Below are 27,526 nucleotides of genomic sequence, written 5' to 3'. Positions count from 1 at the left end.
TCAGTTTGCAAAACAATTTGCTTGGTCGGGATCTTTGAGCTGACCAAGATGGCCACGCCCCCACGGGCAGCATTTGAAGTATTACGATCGTGTCGATAGATGGCATAGTTCTTTATGTTGGTGGAAATTTGAGGAGTAAGATAGGTTTCCTGTAGACAGAAAACAACTGGAGAATAGCAGTTATTTAAGACTTGAATATCATTAAGGTTGCTACAAAATCCTCTACAGTTCCATTGTAGAATATAGGGCATTACTGGTGTTTAGTAGAAGAAGCTGTATCTGATTGTGACTGTCTTGTGACGTTCAAAGCTTTGGTTTGTCTTTTTTTTTTGAGAATAATGGTCGGCTGGTGTCCATTTCTCCTTCTGCATATATTTCTAAGATTGATTCTTCTTGTCTGGATGAGTCAATTGTATCCATAGACGTTTCTTGGATATTCTTTTTTAAATTTGAGCTTCGATTATTCGATATAGAAGCAATCACTGGGGGAGGAGAAGGAGATGTAGCTGGTACTGTAAGTGCAGTATTACTTGCCTGGTTCAACTGTTTCGGGATATTGGACTGTTGCTGAGAGAGAATAGTCCGAGCCCAGTCAGAGATTGAGGTGTTTGAAGGGACTGTAACATCAGTTTGGGTGGCCACTGATTAATATTTTTGCACAATATTGGCATACGTATGTTTATTCACACTGGGAGCAATTAATTTCTGTGCTTCTTGAAAGCTTACTTTATTTTCAATCTTATATTTAATGATTTGCTTTTCAGTTTTCCATTACAGTTGGGGCAAGTCATTTCTTTTGCCAAGCAGTCACTTTGGGTGTGGTCAGAGGACCCACAATTAGGACAAACTTGGTTTCCTCTGCACGCCGTTGAGAGTGGCCATACTTCTGGCACTTAAAACATCTAAATGGGTTAGGAAAGTATGGTCTAATGCGGCAAAGTAGGTAGCCTGCTTTTATCGATGGTGGTAGATTTGGCATGTTAAAGGTTAGAATAATATTCCTTGTAGGTGTGAGTGTATTTTCTCTTTTCACCATAATTCTTTTCACAGCAATGACATTCAATAAATCCCAGCTGGATATAACACAATTAGATGTATTTAGGGTTGCATGGGGAGAAATTTTTATTGGAATTCCAGCAAAGCTTGTAAATTTTAGCAGTTTCTCTGAATGTCTACAGTTCATTGTTTCCAATAGAAGGTTGCCTGATTTCAGTCTGTTGACTGTCTTAGGAGATCCTGCCAGAGTTTCCAGGTGTTTCTAGATAAGGAAGGGAGAGAGCTTACTGAGAAGCTGACCTGCAAGAGAGTGCATTATAAGAAATGCAGGACAATTTGTCGCTTAGGAAGTGGTTTTCAACATGTATGGTCAATGTCTAACTCTGGCTGAGAGCTTGTCAGCTCTAGAAGCGGAAATGTATCCATGTTTGCTCCTTTGGCCCTTGGCAGATTAGCTTTTCTGCCAAGACTTCTGGCCCCACCACGGGGAGGCAATAGCAGTGCCTGGTGTGACCAAGCATAAAGTAGTAAGTGTTAGTATAAGAAAGATGAAAAATAAAGAAAAGTAGCTTTTCTTTCTTGCTCTGTACAAGTACTTTTGTAACAATAGCTGGTATTAAATAAATAAATTTCTAGATCGTATGTATAGCTTAGCTTAATTTTCAGCACTCACCTCAGAGTAATCCGTTTAGCTGGTGGAGAGTTTTACCACATACATAGTGGTTATAGGATTCTAATAACTTACAGGGATTATGGGTTTAAAAACTAAGTTATGGGCTATAAAAATTTTCCTAAGAAAGGAAAGTGCACCTTCCATTCTATGGTTGCCTAATCAAATTAAACTGAATGAAGAAAATTAGAAGCTAATAGCCATGCACGAGCGACTTTCGAAATCGTTCTCAGTTAGCTATAGTGGGGGAAAGAGAGCGCGCTTGTGTTATATATGAGTTGCGTTTCCCGAAATGCATTTCAGTGCACGTGGAAACTTAATACGTGCTAAATTCCAAATGGGGGAGAAATTGGCGGGAATCTTTTTTGTTTAACACATTGAGTGATGTATGGCGCTTAAACCATTTGATGACGAGGGCTTCGTTTTCAAGGATTTTGTAGCTGGAATTTAATTTGACTATTGTGATGGCTGAATATCCAATAATTTGTGCAGTATCGATGAGTGGGTTATGATTATAAGATTGGACGTGTTGTGTTAATTCTGTACTTGCTGAATTAGATTTGAAGCTATTAAAGTGGTAGTATGCACACGTGTTGGAGATTTTTGATGTCCCGAATTTTGCTGTTGTACTGCCTATGTAACGTGATTGGCAATCTGATTGGCATCTGATCAAATATATAATCTTGTTATGATCTTGTGTCTCGTACTCGTGTGTTATCTTGTATGAATTGAATTTAGAACTTAATTTGTTATAAGACGTGAATATTAATTTGATATCTGTATTCTTAAAAATCTGTTGAAGTCTTCTAGCATATTGTTGATGATGTGGGAGCATGATAAGGGGTTTATGTATCTTATTCTTATTCACGTGGTTAATGATTTTTCTTGGGTTATTAGTGTTATTATGAACTTTGGTGATGGTTTCTTTTATTAGTAATGGGTATTTTCTGTCAATGAATTTTTTGGTGAGGTATTGTAATTCTACAGATAGGTCTGTTTGTGTGTGGCTATATTTTACAGCGTTGTATATCTGGCTTTTTTGATGTATAGAGGGTGGTGTGAGTGGTAAAGTAAAAATTTACCTGTATGTGTGTTTTTTCTGTATATTTTGGTGCCTAAAGATGAACTTATTTTGTATATAGTGAGGTTTAGAAAATTAATTTTATTATCGGTTTCTACTTTGAGGGTAAATTGGAGTCTTTCATGTGTTGTGTTAAAGGTGTTCAGTAAAGTATCGATGGTGGTTCTGTTAAGAGGACGTCATCTGCATACCTCATGTATAGTTTAATTCCTGGGGGAAAGGGATGGAGTATTTTTTCTTCGATAGAAGCGAGGTAGATCTCGGATAAAGGGGCAGAGATACCGAGCCCATGGGAAGGCCGAAAATTTGTTCGTAGATGTTATTTTGGAATTTAAATTGTTTGGCGTCAAGTAACAGTGATGTGAGTTCTAAAATGTCATTAATGTTTAAGTCGGTACATTTTGTCAATGTGTCTTCTCCACTAGCTAAGCGGATTACTATGAGATGAGTGCTGAAAATTAAGCTAAGCTATATATACGATCTAGTTATTACATTACAGCACATAAGGACTCCTTAAAAATCAAGACTATATAAATTTCTTAATGGCAGGGAACCTAAAAGAACTCTAAATCACTTTTGGATAATCACACTTTAAGCAAATGCTCAATCGCAATCGCTTGGCACCCGGGGCCCTTCCTAGATAGAGAGATTTCACTAGAATGAAGAGGTGATACAAACTGTGAGAAAGTGGACTGTAAAAAAGAATGTCTATTTTGTGCAGTATTGAAAGACCTGAGCACCACTGTGAAAAGTGCCCTGAAGTTCAGAGGGCCTATGATGAATAATGAAATTAAAGCTTAAATACAGTATATAGAATTTTACACAGGCAGCATTCCTCTTGCTTACTTAAAAAAAAATAATACACTTTGCACTAAATGCTACTTTATTATTCCACATAAAATTTAATAATAACTAAGAAAATTAAATGATTTGAAGATCAAAAATTTTGAGCCCATTTATGTTTGGAATAAAAAATGTGTTCTTTTATTAAACAATTCTACTATATACTTATAATTTCTTTTCTTGCCATCTGAAAGAAAATGGTGGAGTAAATAGCAAAATAATATTAAAATGACTTTTAAGTAGCTGATTATTTATAAAAAAAAAAGTACAACACTTCAGCACACAAACCTTTGGTCAAATTAAATGCATTAGTCTTTTATTGTGCATTAAAGAATATTTAATATTTAACGTTTAGAACAAGTCTAAAACAAGCACAATTCCTGGTAAGGCATAAAATTGCAAGCCATAAAGTAGAAGAGAGAAAGATACAGCAAGCAGAAAAGACAAATACCTTCATGTGCAAGTTAATCAACTCCCTGGCTTTCGACTGCATTATTTTTTGTAGTTTCACAGCATCCTGGAGGATGAAAGAAAACAGTTTACTGTTGTTCATGCAAACAAGTCATACGTATACATTCCTCACTCATGCAAGCTACAAATATTATAAGAAAACATCAAAATGGAGAAGGAACAAAAAACAGCCTTGCTAACACTACAAAATAGACACAATAACATTAAACACTGATATTAATTTAATATAAATTCTTTTAAGATATATTTTTGTATAAAGCAAAAATATTTGTTCAGTCATATCATATTTAAAATAAGTGCAATACTATGTGAAACACCATGCAAAAAAAATAACTGCACAAAACTGATGTTACAAAGGCTTCTTGTGCTTGAAATGTTAGATGAGAGCATTATAAAAAATCTCCCTTAAAAAATATGGAAACAGCAATTTCATAAAATAAAACTATAACAGTTTTCCTCATACAACAGTGAATATTGATCGCTTTCATCATTTTTCATCTTCCACACGCACACATACACACACAAACATACACAGTTAAAATTAAGCACAGATATAATAAAATCAAGGCTACAGCAAATAATAAATTCATCAGATACAATGTATTTCAACAGCAAAATGACACAATTGTGAGAAGTACAGTAATGGCAAAACTACACTAAATAATAAGCAAAAATGGAAGGACTAAGTTTTTTTGAAAGGATAATCATTTCACTTTTTCCCCAAGATAGTGGAGCTGACAGAGTACAGTACTTAAATGCTATTAAAATCAGAATATGTGATGCCATTAAATACATCTGCAACTTTATTTCCTGCTATACACTCAATTAATGAGCTGCTTTTGCTTCTATGACTACTTATTCATCATGTATATTTTTATTGCTTGATATTGCTTAACGATTCAATAAAAAGACATTTAATTTTATTTTTCTACAGGTTAATACATTCTACTAAAGTATGAAGTGGGTGTGACGTGCACAACAGTAAATGACACATGCTAATATGAGTAAATGCAGTCAATATTCACATGTCTGGATGTTGCATGACCAGTTTGGTTCTCCTTGCCATTAGCTGGGCAAATTTTAACTAATTACCCAAGAAGATACTCAACATTTTGAAACCAAAATTAAAGGCTTATAAATTTGTTTTAGGTTAAGTCTTATTCCTATATATGGGGAGGGTATCTGTCCCCTCTCCAGGTCAGAGATCAAAATTGAGCATGTGATGTGGAGGAAAACTGAAATCTGCAATGAAGAAATCCACATAACAAAATTGCCAAAGCAATTACCACACCACATGTTAAGGCTAAACATGTATGTGTGCATGGGGAGGGGGGGGTGAGAGGAACAAAGAAAGAAAGTGGTTATCAGCTTTGATTAGGTATAACCTATAAATACACGGATACAAGGATATAAATACTATAGATACAAGGACTAATAGATTAACAGTAGCCACTGGCAGAGGTGAAAGTGATTCTTGCACTGCTCCTATTGGAATGAGCCGCAGCCTGGAAAATAAGATGCAGGATATTTCAGAGACTGCTGGGAATCATTGGGGTACAAATAAACACATACGTTGTGTTAGGGTAGCTAAGAAAAAGAACAGGTGCATGTATACTTGCGTGTACACCAATGCTAGGAGTTTAGTAAATAAATTTGATTAATTTCAGGTATTGCTCAAAACATCAAAGGCAGATATTGTGGGGATTTCAGAGATGTGGTGTCACACAGATATAAGGAATGCAGAACTGGAATTTGGGGAGTACAATGTCTACAGAAAGGATAGACAGGGTAGGAAGGGAGAAGGAGTTATGCTATTAGTTAAGAAATACATAAAATCCAAGGAAGTGAAGCCAGTCGACATTGCTGGACAGTGCAGTGTCGAGTCAGTTTGGTGTGACATAAGCATTGGGAGATCAAAATTGAGAGTAGGAGTGTGCTATAGGCCTAATGACTCTGATGAGTATAATAAGAAACTGTACGGGAAATAGAGTGGGCCAGTAAATCAGAGAGTCTTATAATGGAAGATTTTAATTTCCCAGATATTGACTGGAATTTGTGGGCTGGTCACTTCACACTAGCAAGGCTTTTGTGGATTTATTGGATGATTGTTTTCTACATCAGCATGTTCGGGAGGCAACTAGAGGGAGTAATACTCTTGATTTGATTATCAGTAGTGATTCTTCATGCATTAAGAATCTGCAGATAAAGGAACCACTAGGTGGCAGTGATCACAGTGTGCTGAAGTGGGATTTACTCAAAGAGGTAACTACCATTAGGGGTAAAGGGAAGGGTTATTGCTTTCGTAAAGGCGACTACGATGAACTGAGACAGTATTTAAATTCTATACAGTGGGACCAACTGATGATGTTACCAACAGCAAATTCAAAATGGGAAGCATTCAAAGAACTTATCTTGGAAGCTACTAGGCTTTACATACCAACTAAGAAATATTGTTCAAGGTTTAGGCCTAAGTGGATGTCAGATGAACTAATGAGACATATGGCAGAGAAGAAAAATGCATGGGATGAATACAAATTAGCACGTGACACAGAAGCTTATGATAGATACAAGTTGATCTGTAAGCAAGTTACAAGGACTTTAGGCAGGCGAAGGCAGATTACGAGAAATCCTTGGCAAGGGATGCAAAGAAAAACAGCAAAGAGTTCTTTACTTATGTAAACTCTAGAAGGAAGTGGATGAATCAGATTGGTCCACTTGATATCGATGGGTGAGCTGTTGATGATCCTGCTCAGGTAGCTAACAAACTGAATGAATATTTTGCATCGACATTCACACATGAGGAATTATTCAGCGAGGGGAATGCCAGAGGTGTATTCAACTCTGGCAGTAAGCTAGAGAATCTTGTAATAACTGAGAGTAAAGTGGAGGAGAAATTGTTGAAGATAAATACAAGAAAGGCACCTGGGGTGGATGGGATCGATCCAGTTATATTAAAGGAGGCAGCAAAGGAAGTAAGCAAACCCTTAGCCATAATTATGAGAGCTTCCTTCGACTCAAGGGAAGTACCCATGGACTGGAGACGTGCAAATGTGACCCCAATTCACAAAGGAGGATCAAAGGGCGACACAAGTAATTATAGACCTGTTAGTTTAACTTCTGTTCCTGGAAAATTAATGGAGGCACTGGTTAAAGAAGCACTGCAGGATCATCTAGACAAGACTTCAGTTATAGCTCAGACACAGCATGGTTTTGTTAAGGGGAAGTCTTGCCTGACCAATTTGATTGGATACTATGATGCAGTCCCAAAAGAACTTGATGCAGGGAATAACTTTGATATTATATACTTGGATCTTAGAAAGGCTTTTGATACTGTTGCACATGGAAGACCGCTGCACAAATTGGAGCAGTGTGGCATTGGAGGCAAATTGCTGCTATGGATAAAGGGGTGGTTGAGTGGGAGAAGACAGAGAGTGGTAATCAATGAACACTGCTCATCGTGGACTAATGTTATTAGTGGAGTCCCTCAGGGTTCATTATTGGGTCCATTATTGTTTTCTGTATTTATAAATGATATTGATGATGGTATATCAAGCTTAATGTCCAAGTTTGCAGACGATACAAAGGTTGGTAGGGTTGTCGAGGACACTACTGACACTATGCTACTGCAACAGAATCTGGAAAGGTTGAGCAGATGGGCTGAGAGGTGGCAAATGAAGTTTAACATTGACAAATGTAAAGTACTACATATGGGAAACAGCAACCCCAGAGCAACGTATCAACTCTGTGGCACTACACTGACAGTGGTAGAGAATGAAAGGGACCTGGGGGTGGTTGTGCAGGCAGTTATGAAGTTCTCTGAGCAGTGCAGACGGGCTGCAAGAGTAGCTCATGGTGTATTGTCAATGATATATAGGAATTTTTCTAGCAGGGATGAGGAGGTGATTATTCCCTTGTATAAGGCAATGGTCAGGCCACACCTAGAGTACTATATACAGGTCTGGAGGCCTCATTTCAAGAAGGATGTAGAGCTGCTGGAACGAGCACAGAGAAGGGCAACAAGATTAGTGAATGGAAAAAAGGGGGTGCTCTTACGAAGAAAGGCTTAAGTTTTGCAAATTACAGTGTCTGGAGACTAGGCAAGAGCAAGGTGATCTGATAGAGGTGTATAAAGTCTTGAATGGTTTGAGCATGCTCAATGCTGATGGGATCCTTCCTCTCGCTCAGAATAATCACCTGAGAGGGCATAAATTCAAATTGAGGAAAGACAGATGTAGGATAGATGTGAGGAAATTTGCCTTTAGCCAGCGGGTGGTTGGTTGGTGGAACAGACTTCCATCCCTTGTCGTGGAAGTTGATAGCCTAAATAAGTTTAAGGCTCAGCTGGACAGGTATTTCGAACGAACAGAGGGGTGAAGTGGAAGTGGTTATTTTTTATTTATTTTATTTTATTTATTTTTATTTTATTTTTTTTTGGCGGATGCTGCATAAACTTGCTTTCTTGCATCAAATGCCTCTACTAATGCTAACATCATCACTCACTGTTTAACTTATAATGGACTTTTTGTATTTTCCTCTATGTCTAGTAATTTCGGAGGGGTGTAATGGGAGTAGTGGTTGTGCTTTTTTTTTTTTTTTTTGGCTGATGCTGAATAAGCTTGCTTTCTTGCATCATATGCCTCTACTAATGCTAATTTTTGGTAACTGGCATTATTTAAACTTTGTTCTAAATTAGTCCAGTTACCAACTGTTTTTAATTCTGTTTATGAATATTTCTAAACTTTTTTGTGAGCCAATATAGTATAATTTAATGGCAGCTTTGAGAATATTTGGCTCAGAAGTTATTACATATTAATCCATGTTCTCTGTTTTAACTAGAATGAACCTAGCACCAAGTCATGTCACAAGTGAATGGCTAGTTTAATTCTATTTATATTTAAGAAGGAACGTACAAAGCCAGTCAAGGTGGACATTCTTGACAAATCAGACAAATATGTGCATGCAACTATTTATCCATTCATTAAATTTTTTTTGCATTTTCAATCATTGAACCTAATGTCCTAGGGGCTCACATCTGCTGAGTACGGGCTTGGCACACCTAGGGTCCTGAGCTGGATATAATCATTCTTCTCTTTCTTTGTGATTCACTTCCCCCCCCCTCTCTGGGTAACTCAGGAATTTTTTTTTTTTTTTTTTTTTTTTGGCTGGTGCATCAAAAGCCTCAGGCTTCCTTGCACCATATAGCTAATAATAATAAATAAATAATAAAATAAATAAAAAAACACCATTCAATGATAATCAGATTGTGATATCTGATTATCAATGAATTTTCCAATCACAGAATAATAAAGTTTGATTAATATCAGTAAATTCATTGCTTTGTTTTAAACTACTTCCCAGTTTTCATTGGTATATATAACACCACTGTTGTTCATTTTGGTTTGGTATTATTTTTGAAACATTTGAGAAGTGTTATATGTTATTGCTAATGTAGAGATTTAACAAGCATCTTTCATCAAATCTTAAATCTTATTTTATCTAAGTTTGACAGTATTTTAAACTTATCAAAAGAATTACGCAGTATGAGGTAATAGAATCATCAATTTCTTGGATTGAGATTACAAGTGCCAGGATGCAGAAATTTTAAGCTTGTGCAAATGGATAAGTTTTTTGAAAATTTTTACTGTCTTCTTGATTTTAACATATTAGCATATTAAATATTAAATTTTAACATATTAAATCATTTTACAAATAAATTAAATAGTCTTAGTCACATTCGTTAGCTTATTATTTAAATTTAGTTAGTGATAACCCCGGGGGCTCACATCTGGTGAGTATGGGCTTGGCAACCCCAGGGTCCTGAGCTGGATATCATCATTCTTCTCTTCTTGGTAATGCCTTTCTTTCTCTCTCTCTCTCTCACACGCACGCACACACACACACACACACACACACACACACACACACACACACACACACACACACACACACACACACACACATGCACGCACGCACGCACGCGCACACACACGCACACGCACACACGCACGCATGCACGCACGCGCGCGCGTGCGCACACGCACACACAGGGGATAACTCGGGAATTTTTTTTCTTTTTTTTAGCTGGTGCAGCATAAGCCTGAGGCTTCCTTGTACCATATGGCTAATAATAATAATAATAATAATTTTGTAAGTTACAACTCCTTCCACTACTGTATCAGTGTTTTGGCACAAATATCGTAGCACGTAACCAGTAGTGCAAAGGAATAGAAGGATTTTAATTTTGGAATAGTAGGATTTTAAAATCCTTCAACATGAGGATTTTAATCCTCATGTTGGAGGCTTGAAGTGGTGGAACCCATTTTTATACTCCAGAGTTAAGTTCCGGTCAACAATTCCCCATCTCTTCCATCATGCAGTAGGACTGATGACTTTTCAGGTTATGATGAACATCATAACTTGAAAAGTCATCGGTCCTACAGTTCTAAAACGGTGTTCGCAGGCTGGCCGCTAGTTAGAATACCAGACCGAACCTATTGGTAACTCTTTAGGAGGCTTGGTCAGCTAGTGTATAATCTTGCTATCTCTACCTGCTAGATAGTGACTGGAGGGAGTCCAAGTGGTGTGCGTATGCGGGGGCATTGTGGAAGCCACATTATGTCAAGGATATGGGTATATTCTTACCATGTGTATGCCATATCCAAAAATTTCATTACTTCATACAGCATGTCTCCCCCCACTTTTTCTTACTATTGAATATACCATGAATTGTAAAACTAATATAGCAAGCTTAATTGCGAAAAGATCTGAACCTCCCAAACAATTCCTAGTTCATTTCACAAATATGGAGGGTCTCAACTCTAATCTCAACGATGTCCATTTCCACTTGCAGTCTGCCAAACCCCATGTACTTTTTCTGAAAGAATCTCAGTTATCGGTTGATTCAACTACTGCTCATCCCAGTTGCCCAAATTATTTGCTGTATGATTCCTTTCACCTCAAAGGTGGTACTGTGCATATGTCCGTACCGATAATCCCTGTCAGAGACTTGGTAATTGGGCGCCTCGGTAGCCAGGTGGGAGGGAGCAGCAGTGCGTAGCACATGCTTCTTGATTAGACCGGGGTTTGAGCCTGTCACCACCAAATACAGAGGATGCGGAAAGGTCAGGGAATGACCACCGCATATTCCCGCAGCAATATGGCCTTAGCTGCTAATACTCCTAAAAACCAAATAACAAACAAACAAACTTGGTAATTTGGAATTTCCTCTTTTCGATCTTCTCTGGCTTAAAATCTCTCTACCTCATTGTGTCAAATTCATCTGTTGTCTCTACCATTCTCCCAAATCCACTAATCATTTGGAGCTCTTTGACTTCCTCTTTTTGCAACTTGACTTTCTCCAGTCCAACTTTCCTAACAGCAAGGTAATTTTCCTTGGTAATTTTAATGTTCATAACTCCAGCTGTCTTCCGTTTTCTAGTCACACCGACTCAGCTGGTCGAGATGCCGAGGGTTTTTTAATTACATATGACCTTGCACAGATTTTTCATTTACCTACAAGAATATTGGGAAATCCTAACCATACAGCCAACATGCTTGATCTTTTTCTCACAAACAACCCTTCTAAGTACACGGTCAAAGTGAGTGGTCGTTTAGGCACCTCAGATCACAACTTGTCTCTTCTCCAATGTAGCCTTTATATCATGGATATTCCCAACCTGTATTGTTTGGCGTTACAAGAATGCAAAATGGGATGACATGTGAGATTTCTTTTCTTCTTTTCCTTGGTCGAATTACTGTTTCAAAACTTCTGATGTCAATGTTTGCTCAGATCGTGCCAGCGAAATTATTCTTGCAGGAATGGAATCCTTTATCCCACACTCCAATTCAATATCTCATTCTTTATCTAAACCTTGGTTTTCCAAAATGTGCTAAGGCTGTTCAAGAGAAGAATGTTACATATCATAATTGGCTTGTTTCCAATACTTCAGTTTCATTTTCTGCCTACACCAAAGCTCGCAACAATTGTAGAGCAGTTATTAATCGGTCCAAACTAGATTTTGAACAGGCTAAGAGTAGAAAACTTGCTCCTTGCCCTATGGTAGCCGAGTATTCTGGTCTCTCGTCAAAGCTATTGGCCACAACTTTTACCCATCTCTGTCAAAACTAGATGGTTCTGTTGTCACTTCAGCCAAGGATAAAGCTGACCTGCTAGCATCTCATTTTTTTTCCAACTCATGTATTAATGATCTTGGTAAAACACCTACCACCATTCCCAAAACGCTCCATTCAATGCCTCCTGTGGTCTTCCGTCAAGAGGATGTCAGAAGTATTTTGACGAATCTTGATGCTAAGAAAGCTCCAGGTCCCGACTGTATTTCTCCACTTGTTCTCAAAACCTGTGCTCCCGAACTTACTCCTGTTTTTGCCGCCTTTTTTCACTTTCTTATTCCAATGGTGTTTTTCCTTATGCTTGGAAATTTCCTCATATCCAGCCAGTTCCTAAAAAGGGTGACAAATCCCTTCCATCCAATTATCATCCCATTGCAATTACTTCTACTCTTTCTAAAGTAATGGAGAAATCAATTAACCAACAACTCTTAAACTACCTAGAAACCTTCAGTCTGTTCAACGATTGCCAGTATGGATTCCAACAGTGTCGATCCACTGGTGATATTCTGGTTTATGTTATTCATTTATGGACAAATTCCACGGGAAAGTTCGGTGAAATGCAAGCAGTTGCTCTTGACATCTAAAAGGCTTTCGATTGTGTTTGGCATAAAGGTCTTCTAAACATGCTTCCATCTTATGGTTTGCCAAATGTTTTTTGTAATTGGTTATCCAGTTTTCTCTCTGATTGGTCAATGAGGGTAATGGTAGATGGCTCTCTACCTTCTAACTTTTCCACTAATTCTGATGTCTCCCAAGGTTCAGTTCTTTCCCCCCACTCTTTTCCTCTTGTATATTAAAGTTCTTGTATATTAAAAACTTCCATTGACTGGAAATCCTATCCATAGTTTTGCCGATGATAGCACATTGCATTCCACTTTCTATTTTGAGAAACCTTTCCCTGCTTAATCAGCTTCAACCTCTTGAATATCCACTACCAATTGCTTAAATGCCGATCTCCAGAGAAATTTTCTAGTGGGGCAAAGATAATGTAGACAAACCCCTCGCTTGTATTGATGAAGGGTATTGTGTACGGCGTGTGCCTTTTTTATGCAATAAAGGGTTCTTCTTCTTCTTAGTTGATTTCAATCCTAAAACTCAGTCTTGTCTTATATCTCGTAAAAAAGATTCTTCTGCTCCTATGCTTATCTTTGGTGACACTCTGATTTCTAGGCAAAATGATATATTTCTTTTGGGGATTACTCTGACTTCTAATCTCTCTTGGCACAAGCACATTACAAATATTGCTTCCTCTGCATCTAAAAAACTTGGTTTTCTCTTTCGCTCTCAGCGTTACTTTTCTTCAAAACAGCTGTTCACTCTGTACAAATTGCAAATCCACCGTACCATGGAATGTCGTTCCCACATCATGGGCGGTAACCCCCGAAAGCTCTCTCAGGCTTATAGATTCCATTCAAAAGAGGGCAGTTAGGTCAATTAATGACTCCTCCCTAACAGAGTCTCTCCACTCACTGTCTCACAGACGTACTGATTCTGCTGCATGCCTTTTCTACAGATACTTCCATGGGCACTATTCTTCTGAATTGGTTTCTATAATTCCTGCTCTCTCTCTCTCTCTTTCAAAACAGTCGGAACACATGCCGCCAACATCCATTTATCCATTTGTACAATTTCAAACTCACAGAACCAACTTTTCATCTTCCTTGTTTATTCACTCAACTGCCATTTTCTGGGACAACCTTCCTTCATATGAATTTCCTGAAAATTACAGTCTACAGAATTTCAAGTCTAATGTCAACAAATATCTTCTTTCGTCTTCTCAAATTCCAACCCAAGCACGATACTAAGTACTACAGGTTCTAGTACCGCTCGTGTTTGGGGTTTTCATAAAAAAAAAAAAAAAAAAACTTGTCGAGCATATGTTTCTTATGTTTAGCTAAGGATATAACTAATTTAACATTGTGATCGTTATAGTATAAGCTTAACATATATGTCGAACTTGATAGCACAGGTATAACATAAAACTAGATAGCATAATACATATCATTGCATTTAGGAATCTTTTGGCTTAGTGTAGTACTGTCAATTAGTCAATTAAATTGTATTTAAATAGAAATCATGCCTCAGACTAGAGCAGCAAAGCAACGGGCACAAAGTAGTGTGAGTGCTCTGGCTTGGGAGAGAACTGAAGGCGGTGAGTCTCCAATGCATTACAGTCTAAAAAACGTGCAACTAGTGAAATGCTTGCAGACCTTTCTGAAACAGAACATGATCTAGCCAAGGAAGATGTCTTTGTGGTGTGAAAGGTGCAGTGAGTGCAAAGAAATTAGGTGGCTACTCAGTGTTCTGATGGGCATCTATAAGAGTTTAAAGAGAAAAGTGCCCTCAAAGGAATTAAAACAGGGGCCCATCAAGCTCTCAGCTGCCCAACTCAATGCCAGAGCTCACGCTTGTACATCAGACAACAAAGCAGCATCTTCAAGACAGAATGCGCTGGTCCCACAGGAGCTAGTGATTGTCAGTGAGAGGGGAAATATATTGTGCAAAAAGGATGGGTGGAATACGACCAGAATGTTTGTCAGAAAAAAGTTGATAATGTTGTTGAGTAGATATCTTTAAGGGTAAAAAAAAGGTGATATCGTTGTACACGTTGCCACTAATGACATTAAGAGTAGGAGTTCTGCAGACTTACTTAACAAGTACAGGTGAATGTTGAAAAAACAGTTGCAAGTTAGGGTTAAATTTGAACGTGTCTGCAATTCGGCCCACACACAAAAGGAGGGAATATATGATGAGAGCCTTCTCAATGAATTCAGCCCTGGACAGACTGTGCAAGGCTCATGGTGTAGAATTTTTCTCATTGTGGTCTGTGCTTGTTAACAGGAGAGGCTGCCTCTACAGTCTCTCCTGTTAACAAGAGATACACTTAAATAGAAAGGGTGCAAGAATATTTGCTGATGCCATCGAGGCAGTATTAGGTGGGTCAGAAAACTGCTATCTTGGGGGGGGCGATTCACAGAATATAGATTAACAGTAGCTGCAGGCAGAGGTGAAAGTGATTCTTGCACTACTTCTATTGGAAGATACAGAAGCCCAGAAAACAAAGTGTGGGAATTTCAAGAACTGCTGGGAGTCACGGTCTCTGTTAGGGTAACTAAGAGTAAGAACAGATGCATGTATACTTGCATGTACACCAATGCTAGGAGTATAGTAAATAAACTTGATGAAATTGAAGTGCTGGTCAAGACATCAAAGGCAGATATTACTGAGATATCAGAGATGTGGCATCACACAGATATAAGGAATACAGAATTGGAATTTGGGAAGTACAATGTGTACAGAAAGGATAGACAAGGTAGAAAGGGAGGAGAGGTTATGTTGTTAGTTAAGAAACATAAAATCTAAGGCAGTGCATCAAGGTGGGATGGTGGACAGTGCAATGTTGAGTCAGTCTGGTGTGCCATAAGTACACACAAGTATAAGTATGCCTCTGATGAGTACAACAAACAACTGTAGAGAGTAATAGAGTGAGGCAGTAAATCAGATTGTCTCATAATGGGAGATTTTAACTTTGCAGATATTAACTGGAACTTGTGGATTGGTCACTTACACACTAGCAACACTTTTGTGAATTTATTGGATAAATGTTTTCTACATCAGCATGTTTGTGAGCCAACCAGAGGGGGTAATACTCTTGATCTGATTATCAGCATTATTATTCATGCATTAAGAATCTAAAGATAAAGGAACCACTAGGTGAGATTGATCACAATGTACACATGTGGGGTTTACTTAAATATGTAACTACCATCGGGGATAAAGGGAAGGATTTTTGCTTTAGTAAAGGTGATTACAGTAGTCTCAAATAATTTTTAAATTCTATACAGTTGGGCCAACAGATGAAGTCACCAACAGCAAATTCTAAATGGGAAGCATTAGAGTAACTGAGTAGCTTGGAAGCTACTCAGTTTTTCATACCAACTAAGAAATACTGTTTGAGGTTTAGGCCTAAATGGATGTCAGATGAACTAATAAGACTTGTGGCAGAGAATAAAAATGCATGGGATGCATATAAATTATCAGGAGATGCAGAAGCATATGGTAGATATAAGCTAGTCTATAATCAAGTCACAAAGGTGGTCAGGCAAGCGAAGGCAGATTACGAGAAATTTTTGGCAAAGGATGCAAAGAAAAACATCAAGACTTCTTTACTTATGTAAACTCTAGAATGTAGGTGATGAATCAGATTGCTCATTTGATATCGCTGGCTCGACTGCTGATGATCCTACTTAGGTAGCTGATAAAGTGGAGTATTCTGCATGTACATTCATAGAAATCTCCACTTCCCTACAGAATTCATGAGGAATTCTGTAGGGAAGTGGAGGCCAGAAGTTTAGGAAACTCTAATAGGGAGCTAAATGATTTTGTAATAACTGAGAGCAAAGTGGAGGCGAAATTGTTGAAGTTAAACATAAGAGAGGCACTCGGGTGGATAGGATCTATCCAGTAATATTAACAGAAGCAGCAAAGGAAATAAGCAAACCCTTGGTAATAATTAGAGATCAACCTTGGATTCAGAGGAGATCCCTGCCAACTGGGGATGTGCTGTATCCCCAATTCACAAAGGGGATAAAAGGGTGATACAAGTAATTACAGACTTGTTAGTTTAATTTCTGTTCTGAGGAAAATAATGGAATCAATTGGTTAAAGCACTGTAAGATCATCTAGACAAGACTGCAGTTATAGTTCAGATGCAGCATGAGTTTGTTAAGCGGAAGTCTTGTCTGGCCAATTTGATTGGATCCTAAGATGTGGTCACAAAGGTACTGGATGCAAACAATAATTTTGATATTGTTGCACATGGAAGACTGTTGTATAAATTGGAGCAGTTTGGCATTAAGTTGCTGCTATGAATAAAGGTATGGTTGAGTGGGAAAAGACACAGAGTGGTAATCAATGGATACCACTCTTCGTGGACTAATGTGCTTAGTGGAGCCCCCCACAGGTTCAATGTGGGGCCCATTGTTGTTTTCTATATTTATCAATGATATTAATGAGGGTATATCAAGCTTAATGTCCAAGTTTGCAGACAATATGAAACTTGTCAGTATTGTTAATGACAGTACGCTACTGCAACAGGATCTAAAAAAGTTAGATAGATGGGCTGGGAGGCAGCAAATGAAGTTTAACATTGACACATGCAAAGTACTGCATGGGCGTAGCAGTAACTGCAGAGTAACGTACCTTCACAAAAATTGCCGAGGAGGCTTCCATCCTGCAGTGGACTGATAATGACTGCAGTTTACCTTTACCATGCCAACTGTGCAGTACTACACTCAGGGTAGTGGAGGAATGAAAGACTTGGGGGTAACCATGCAATCAGACATGATGTTTTTTCTGAGCAGTGCAGATAGGCTGCCAGAGCAAATAATGGGGTCTTGTCAGTGATATATAGGTATTTTACTAGAGGGATAAGGATGTGATTATCCCTTTGTCAGGCCACACCTTGAGTACTGCATATAGGTCTAGAGGCTTCGTTTTAGGAAGGATGTTGAGCTGTTTTAATGAGTACAGAGAAGGCAATGAGATTGGTGAGGGGAACAAAGGATTGCTCTTACCAAGAAAGGCTTAAGTTCTACAAGTTTCCGCATCTGGAGACTAGGTGCCTGCAAGGTAATCTGATTGAGGTGTAAAAGGCCTTGAATGGTTTTTATAAGCTCAATAGTGATGGGATTCCTAGATTTTCTCAGATTATGCACACGAGGGGCCATAAATCAAATTGAGGATAGATAGTTGAAGAATAAATGTGCAGAATTTTGCCTTTGGCCATCAGGTGGTTGATTTCTGGAACAAACCTCTGCTAATGCTAATATCACAACAAAGATACAATAAACTGACCAAAAAGCAAGACAAATAAATAAAACAGAAACACAACCATTGAGTCCATTCTCATCAGAGGGTTACTGGACAACAACGGTGGAAAATACTGTATTTCGAATGCGATGCAAATCATTGGAATAGAAAGTTTCTGACACAAAGGACAGCCCACTGAAGCAACATACCTGTACCACAGAGGCCCTAATGCAGTAAAGAAATAAAACTGAGAAAGCCAGAGTGCCAACTAGGGAGTAAGGTAGAGATAAGAAACATGAAGAAAAATAAAAGGGCTGGAGAAATAAGGCATTTATTTATATATATTTTATTTTTTGATAATGACTGCATAGTGAAAACGTATTTTTCATCCTATAGGAACAAATGAAGGTATCAAGAAAATATCATAATGTGAATCCAATAACACGTTTTTTTTTGTAATTCGTTCCAAGTCCTTGGATATTGAAAATTTGCTATATTGCTAAGCTATTTATCTCTCTCTAAAAGGTCATATTTATAATGGAAATTGCACTACACTTTCATCGTTACCATATGTTCCTGTTATAAGAATCAATTCTGAATGCCTCGGTGATATTTTCTAAAGTACGTTTCTGGAGGTCACGACCAAAAAACAATTTGCACTTTCCGGTTTATTGGGCTTTTCTTTTAGTACAATCAATTATAAATGGGTAGTAAACTCGATCTTATTGCATTTGCGATAATACCGATAACTGCAATTTTGAGTTTTTATGCTATTATGGTGAAATGTGTTCCCCTTCACTGAAATCTTCAATCAAATAAAAAACAAATTTTCAGAAACTTCTCTTCATTCCTATTTATGTATCACAATGATGAAGGGAAAGGGACCAATGGAAAGTTCAAGTTCTGGCAGTGCCAGGAAACAAAACAAAATTGATTTAGAAATGAAGATGAAAATGATTAAGAAGCAGGACAAAGTTTGTCATCTATTGCAAGGGAATTAGGTCTTGTTGCTTCAACAGTGAATACTTTTTGAAGGGACAGTGCATCATAGTATAAAAGAACATGTTAAAGGATCAACACATTTAAGATCAACAGTGATCACAAAACAGCATTCAGGTGTTTTGTGATCGAAGATCAAAGATGGAACAGCTGTTAATAATATGGAAGAAAATCAGATTCAGCAGCGAGTACTCGAGTCTAATGACCATTCAAGCAAAAGCAACAAGTATTTATAAAGATATTAAGGATAATTACGGCGAACCTCAACCTGAGTTCGTGGCAAGCAACGTGTAGTTTAATAGGTTCAAGCATCGCACTGGTTTCCACAACGTTAAAGTATGCAGTGGTCACCATTGCCAATTCTGCGGCTGCAGAGAAATTTTGTGATGTGTTGGAAAAATTATTGATGAAGGGGGCTATTCAAAGCAGCAAATTTTTAACATTGACATCTGTATTGGAAAAAAATGCCAGATAGAACATACATTGCCAAAGGAAAATACAATGCAGGTTTCAAGGTGCCAAAAAATATGGCCACGCTCTTGCTTGGGGCTAATGCAGTGGGAGATTACAGATAAAAAACACTGCTTGTGTACCATTCTGGAAATCCTTGTGCATTTAAGGGCATCAATAAAGTCACCCTACCCGTACATTTCCGATCGAACCAGAGAGCATGGATAACTTAATATCTCTCTTTGAGGATTGGTTTAAATGCTGCTTCATTCTCGAGGTTGAAAGATATTGTAAAGACAATGACGTTCCTTTCAAGATTTTGCTTTCATTAGATAATGCTCCTGGACATCCTGCGCATCTAGATGATTTCAATTTGAAAGTGAGAGTCATATTTCTATCGCCAAACCCGACTTCACTCATCCAACCTATGGATCAGGGTGTTATTTCGAATTATAAAGCATACTATTCATGCATAACATTTGCCCAGGCATTGTCTGCAATAGACGATGAGAAAAATTTTATGTCAAGAGACTTGGAAATCTTACAATATTTACCACGCCATCTTAAATATTAATAAGGCCTGGGCAGAAATTAATAAAAGTTGTTTAAATGGTGCATGGAAGAAAATATGCCGACGGCACATAAAAGGCTTCAAAGGATTTGAAAAATACGAATCATATGAGGATACAGATAAGATTGTAAAGGTTGCAGAGCTACTTCAGTTGGAGGTTGATGCCAAAGACGTGGCATAACCCCTTCAGGGAGTATCCTGATATCTCATTTTTAGTTTAAAAAGTTATTTGGAACTACATGAAATATCTCGAGATACAATAATACCCAAATCAAACAATAATACAGTCAATCCTCATATAACACATGTTTACACTACAAGAATTCGACCATACATGATTTATAAATAAGGGAATGATATTGTATAGAACACGAACCGAATTCGCTTATGCATGATTCGCCTTTGTGTTTAAAAGAAATGGCAGTCGAACGCGGAATCAACACAACTGAACGCAACACGATAGGAATGAAAAGGAGATTCTGAAAATGTATTTATGTTTTTTATATCAGTGAAGGGGAAACACATTTCACCATAATAACGCAAAAACCCACACAATTCCAGCTATTGGTATTATCGTAAATGCATTAGATCGAGTTTACTACCAGTTTATAACAGATTCCACTAGCAGAAATGCAACGTGAAATTGTTTTTATTGTTTTATGGTAGCAATCCCCAGAAATGTGCTTTAGTGAGGTGTGAGCTAGTGAGGTGTTAATAGTGTCTCTGCATTTACGGTGTTGTTTATTCCATATCAAGCGTGCCTCCTCAATTTGTAATTGTGCTTTATTCCCTAAAAATGAGTAAAATACTTAAAAGGCGTGAAAAGGAAGTGTCCTGGAGAAGACACTACAGATTCAGAGAGAGAAAGAAAAGCAATATTGATAGACAAAGGCAGACTGGGTCAAAAATTCTTACCCAGAAAATCTGTAGCGGCCTGATACTAGTGTTTATGGCCAAAATCACACTTCTGGCCTCCAGCCCACCGGAGTTTCTCCGGTAAGGCTTATGGCCAGTCTGCCTCTGTTAGAGAAAAAATATAAAATTGTAAAACACTTTGAGCAAAATGAAAGAACATGTGATATTGAACATGCTCCAGGCCTAAATGAGGCAATGCCAAGAATTACAAAGAATGCAGAGAAAATAAAAACTTTCATAGCAGGAACAACTCAAAGTGTAACAAAATCCATTAGATCAAGACACAAAGAATTGGAAGAGATGGAACGGCTGTCATCTGTTTGGATCGAAAATCAAACAAAGAACAAGTTTGCTTACAATAGAAGCAAAAGCATTAGCAATATTTTATTACATAATAATGAAATATTAACTACACAAATAAAAATGAAAAGATACAAATACATAAGTTAAAGATGAATTTAAGTACTATTTCAGGATTTATAAATATTTTACTCTACCTATGGGAAACCTTTTTAAACTGATGATTTCTAGTTAGATATTTATACAAATATATTTCTAGATATTTGTAGCATTAAAATAAAACTGCCAAGACGGACGAATAATTAGGGCCAATATAATAGACAGACAAACATATGGTTATTCTTTAAAGAATTATCAAAAACACTAATGATCAGTGCTTTTTTTGGGACAGTATGCAACGGTATGGCATACCGGCACCTTTATTAAAAGTGATGTGTGCCATTTGGATGCAGTACACTTTGAAATTTGTAATATTCCAGAATTTTTTTTCACATGTTTACCTACTATTCAAATAAGCTTAAAGTTATTTAACTAAATTTGCATTTTTCACTGTCTATTGTTAAGATATTTTCTATATAAAACTTTATAACTATTTTTAGAATTCTAAATTACTCAGTTGGATCTCTGTTTAACGAACTCCTTTCATGGCAAATTTTTTTTGAATTCCCCTTGGAAATTACATTTAAAATAGTTTCTGTTGAGCGAAGAAAATTTTCATATAATGAACGGCTTAGGAGAGATTAACTGGGAATGCACTGTTTGCACTTCTGGCCTTCAGGCAACTTAGGAAATTAGTGCTGCTGCTAATCAACAATATATGTCACTAATTTATTTTTTAGATTTTATTAAAATTCTAAAAAATGACTTTCTTTTGTTTTTCAAAAAAATACCTTACTTTTGCCTTTAAATGCTCACTTTAGAAAATTTACAACCTGAAAGGATCACTGCTTAAGACGAATATAAAGTGAATAAATAAAAATAATGATACACCTAAAATTGAAAATATTCGAAAGTTTTATTAAGTACAGTACACGATTACATTTATTAAACAAAACATTTAATTAATTAGAAAAAAATTTTTTAATAGTTAGCGAAATTTGGAATGCTGTTTTAATTCACTTTCTGCACGGGCTGTAGGTTGGACCCTGCTGTGAATCAATTATAAGCGCCTCATTCAAGAATTAGGAAGGAGTGATTTTCTTTTACCCTGACATAATCATCTGTTGTTCGGAAGTTCGTTATCCACATTTTATCGCAAATTTTCCCTACCTCTGTTTGCTCACAGTACCTGAATATCCAAATGACACCAACATTTTATTTTGGACAGTTTCAAAAAAGAAAAAAAAAAAAAAAATCAAATTTAAGAACTAGTAACTATATTGATGACGAGAGAAAGAAAATGAGGACAGTGAAGGTATTAAAGCTTCTAAACATGAAATGTTGGCATTTGGTGAGAAAGAAGTTAGAAAATTGTCAATTAGGCTTCAGTTAAATGAAAGAGATACAATTTGTGTATTTCGGGAATACCTAATTGAAAAGACAGTTTCAAAAGAATTGAAGAGCATTTGATGAACGCTCTGAGTATGATACCAATTTCATCAAGTGACAAAAACAATTTTTTCACTACTATTTCTTAAAATTGTAAGCCCACTGGTGACACATTTCGATCCAGCAAATATATTAATTCGTGTCTGCTTTGGAAGCGTCATTCATCAACAGACACAAAATAGTAAGAAAAGAAGTCAGCATGGTATGTTGGATGAGAACTCAATAAAAATTTGGAATATTCTATAAAAACTTTATTATGAAATTATTTTTACTGATTTTTACTTATTATTTTTTACACATTTTACTTATTTTTTACACATTTTATTTATTTTTTATATACTTGAATAATAAATTTATGCTTAATAAACTGTGTTAATATATTTAATTTGTCATTCTTATTCCAAAAACATTACTACTAAAGTAACAATGCAGGAAATAATTTTTTAGAGTACTGTACTTTTCATGTCCTTTTTAATTTTCAATTTTTCCTGATAGCAAAGAATGAGTACTGGCACCTATTTTTTTACAAATAAAGCACTGCTAATGATAATCTACAGAAATAAATAAAAGTATTAAAAATTTAGCTTTGACCATATCTTAAAAGGTCGCAATTACAATAAGACACAGCAACAATACACTAAGTAATTCAGAACTGTTCAAAATCATCAGAAATAAATGGCAAATGTTTCACGCGATCAATGCTATCCAATTATATCCAATAATGGATATCGATGAAAACAATTGCAATATGTCACTTGTATTATATCGAAATGTTTATACTAAAAAAAAGGTTTTAGGGCCGAAAGCCTCAGATTACGGAAAATTCGCTAATCAAACAAGTTAATGCATGGCATTATTTTAGTTTATAGTAAATCACCAAAGTAGGTGAAATGGCATAATTTTTGTTAAATCTCGTATCGTTTTTCATCCCATCTCATCATTATATCTCATATCTTTTTTTCATCCCATGTCCATTTACATTCTCATCGCCACATCTCATTGTTTTTGTTACATCTCAAATGCCTTCATAACGAGTTGCCCTGATATTGCTCTACCTTGAATAAGCAATGCTTCGCCAGTAGAAAAGACTTACTTATTCTGGGCGGATAACACCACCATCCTATCACCACCCAACCATCACCCCTGGGTGGTGGTGGTGGTGGTGGTATCCTTCACAATGAGTTGCCCTGATATTGCACTACCTTGCATATTGATACACAATGTTCAAGGCAACCTGGGATGTTCGCTTTAGCACAGCCCCCATTTACTACCCACTCCTTCCCCTCCTTTCGCCTGATGGAGCTCTGACTTTGTTGTCACTGGGGGCAGTCTTCCCTATATCCCCATTTTCTATCTACTCCCTTCCCTTCTCTTACTTCACCCCAACCTTTACCTTGCGAATTTTATATATATAAGACTTGTCACTGAAATATTCGGAAAACTAGGTGGCAAGGCCTGTCAGAGTACTACTGCGATCCCTCCACGCCTGGACTGACTCTTAGGGGCGGAGGATGGATGGGCGGGGGGTGTCCCACTAGGGCCTAACTGCTAAATGGCCAGAGAATATTGTGACATGCAGGCAGATATACAATGCAGAGATGGGGAGGAACCCCTGGGGCTGTTAGACAATGAATGCGTTACACTTTATCTTCGAATAAGCAACGCTTACCCTGTGGAGAAGACTAATGTTACTTATTCTCGGTGGATACCGCCACCCAGGATTAGAGTGGTGGTATCTGCCAAGAATAGGTAACATTAGTCTTCTCTACTGGCAAAGTGTTGCTTAATGAAGGTAGTGTAACATCAAGGCAACTCATTGTGAAGGCATTCACAATATGAGATGTAACAAAAACGACGTCATTTCACCTACTTCAGTGATTTACTACGAACTAAAATGATGTTATGCACTAACTTGTTCGATAACCAAAATGTTTTTAATATAAAAATAAAGTATTTCTATATTTAACAAATGTATTAAGTGGGAAAACATCATTGTAATAATGCACTGTGTATTCTTTATCACATACTTCTTATGTGGGAAATCTTTTTACCTGGGAAACTTCTTAAGCAGGGAAAATAATACATTACAGTATATAGAGTTCAAATTGGAAGTTAAGAAACCAAACCTAGTACAAGGGAAAACTTATGCGGAAATTTCTTATCCGGGTTCTACTGTATATGTAAACAAATTACATCTGTTCTATGTATACAGTGTAGCAAAAAAGTAATGTGACTGAATTCAAATAAAGCAAAATATCAATAAGAAAAACATTTTCTTACTCTAGTGATGAGTATAACTGATTATAGGCATATAAGGTGGTTATGGAATGAAATAGAAAACTGAAGAGACAAAAAAAAAAAAAAAACCCAGCATAGGATTCAATCTGATGTAATAAAAACTAAATATAAAATGCTGTTATCACTCAAGTAATAATATAGTTCAGTTTTGTCAATATTATTGATTTTGTAATCAACTAATCTGCATATTTCATAATCAATTATTAATCATTTAATTATGCCCATTACTATCTTACTTCTTCCACAAAATAGTCTCCAAGGGACTGAATAAACTTGTTGCAGCATTCATAAGAGTTTTAAAAATACTTTTGAAAATTCATCTGCTGTGGTGGCATTTAGTTCTGCTGTCACATTCTCCTGAATGTCACAAACACTCAAATCAGTATCCTTTCTACTTGAGAAACAGAAAAAAGTCTGCTGGAGACAAATGTCTGTTGGGGAATAAGGTGGGTGGTTAAGCACTGCAACCTGCTCTTGCAAGTCAGAAATGTCTGACCCAAAGCTGGTTAACAAAGAGAGGCATGGAAATAGTGAGGAACAAACTCTGTGCATTTTTTTCTTTTTTCAAAGCCTGTGGTAATTATGGACATTATCAATTCCTTATTTACATTCAACTCACTAGCATTATCGGTGTTAATCTTCAGTCACTTGCTAGTAAACTGCACTCTGTTGTTTGTTATTTGGTTTTTAGGAGCATTAGCAACTAAGGCCATATTGCTCCGGGGATATGCGGTGGTCATTCCCTGACCTTTCCGCATCCTCCGTATTTGGTGGTCACAGGCTCGAACCCCGGTCTAATCAAGAAGTGTGTGCTACGCACTACTGCTCCTGCCCACCTGGCTATGGAGGCACCACTGCACTCTGACCACCAATTCAGGATTGCAGGTCATTTTTCAGTCACCCACTTTGAGGATCATATGCTACATTCTCTCTGTCTCTTTAAAACGCTTGCACCACTGAAATGTTTGTGCTCAGGGCAGAGCCTCATCCCTACAAGCTGTTGTGACTCATTGTGAAGGCATTCACAATATGAGATGTAACAAAAACGACGTCATTTCACCTACTTCAGTGATTTACTACGAACTAAAATGATGTTATGCACTAACTTGTTCGATAACCAAAATGTTTATATCGTTTAATTTTTTTAATATAAAAATAAAGTATTTCTATATTTAACAAATGTATTAAGTGGGAAAACATCATTGTAATAATGCACTGTGTATTCTTTATCACATACTTCTTATGTGGGAAATCTTTTTACCTGGGAAACTTCTTAAGCAGGGAAAATAATACATTACAGTATATAGAGTTCAAATTGGAAGTTAAGAAACCAAACCTAGTACAAGGGAAAACTTATGCGGAAATTTCTTATCCGGGTTCTACTGTATATGTAAACAAATTACATCTGTTCTATGTATACAGTGTAGCAAAAAAGTAATGTGACTGAATTCAAATAAAGCAAAATATCAATAAGAAAAACATTTTCTTACTCTAGTGATGAGTATAACTGATTATAGGCATATAAGGTGGTTATGGAATGAAATAGAAAACTGAAGAGACAAAAAAAAAAAAAAAACCCAGCATAGGATTCAATCTGATGTAATAAAAACTAAATATAAAATGCTGTTATCACTCAAGTAATAATATAGTTCAGTTTTGTCAATATTATTGATTTTGTAATCAACTAATCTGCATATTTCATAATCAATTATTAATCATTTAATTATGCCCATTACTATCTTACTTCTTCCACAAAATAGTCTCCAAGGGACTGAATAAACTTGTTGCAGCATTCATAAGAGTTTTAAAAATACTTTTGAAAATTCATCTGCTGTGGTGGCATTTAGTTCTGCTGTCACATTCTCCTGAATGTCACAAACACTCAAATCAGTATCCTTTCTACTTGAGAAACAGAAAAAAGTCTGCTGGAGACAAATGTCTGTTGGGGAATAAGGTGGGTGGTTAAGCACTGCAACCTGCTCTTGCAAGTCAGAAATGTCTGACCCAAAGCTGGTTAACAAAGAGAGGCATGGAAATAGTGAGGAACAAACTCTGTGCATTTTTTTCTTTTTTCAAAGCCTGTGGTAATTATGGACATTATCAATTCCTTATTTACATTCAACTCACTAGCATTATCGGTGTTAATCTTCAGTCACTTGCTAGTAAACTGCACTCTGTTGTTTGTTATTTGGTTTTTAGGAGCATTAGCAACTAAGGCCATATTGCTCCGGGGATATGCGGTGGTCATTCCCTGACCTTTCCGCATCCTCCGTATTTGGTGGTCACAGGCTCGAACCCCGGTCTAATCAAGAAGTGTGTGCTACGCACTACTGCTCCTGCCCACCTGGCTATGGAGGCACCACTGCACTCTGACCACCAATTCAGGATTGCAGGTCATTTTTCAGTCACCCACTTTGAGGATCATATGCTACATTCTCTCTGT

General features: G+C 37.0%; 1 protein-coding gene across 1 annotated transcript in view; it reads right to left on the bottom strand.

Moving 5' to 3' along the window:
- polybromo (protein) overlaps positions 1–27,526 on the bottom strand; it is a 702,481-nt gene that overhangs the window by 445,915 nt on the left and 229,040 nt on the right. The window contains exon 11 of the mRNA XM_090389959.1: positions 4,042–4,107. Within this exon, the coding sequence (XP_090246085.1) occupies positions 4,042–4,107 (66 nt within the window). The remainder of the gene's footprint in view (positions 1–4,041; positions 4,108–27,526) is intronic.

Source organism: Mastigoproctus giganteus, chromosome 2 (assembly GCF_048544385.1).
Source record: "Mastigoproctus giganteus isolate SK-2022 chromosome 2, ASM4854438v1, whole genome shotgun sequence".
Classification (NCBI taxonomy): Eukaryota; Metazoa; Arthropoda; class Arachnida; order Uropygi; family Thelyphonidae; genus Mastigoproctus; species Mastigoproctus giganteus.
This window is presented reverse-complemented; position numbering and strand designations above follow the sequence as displayed.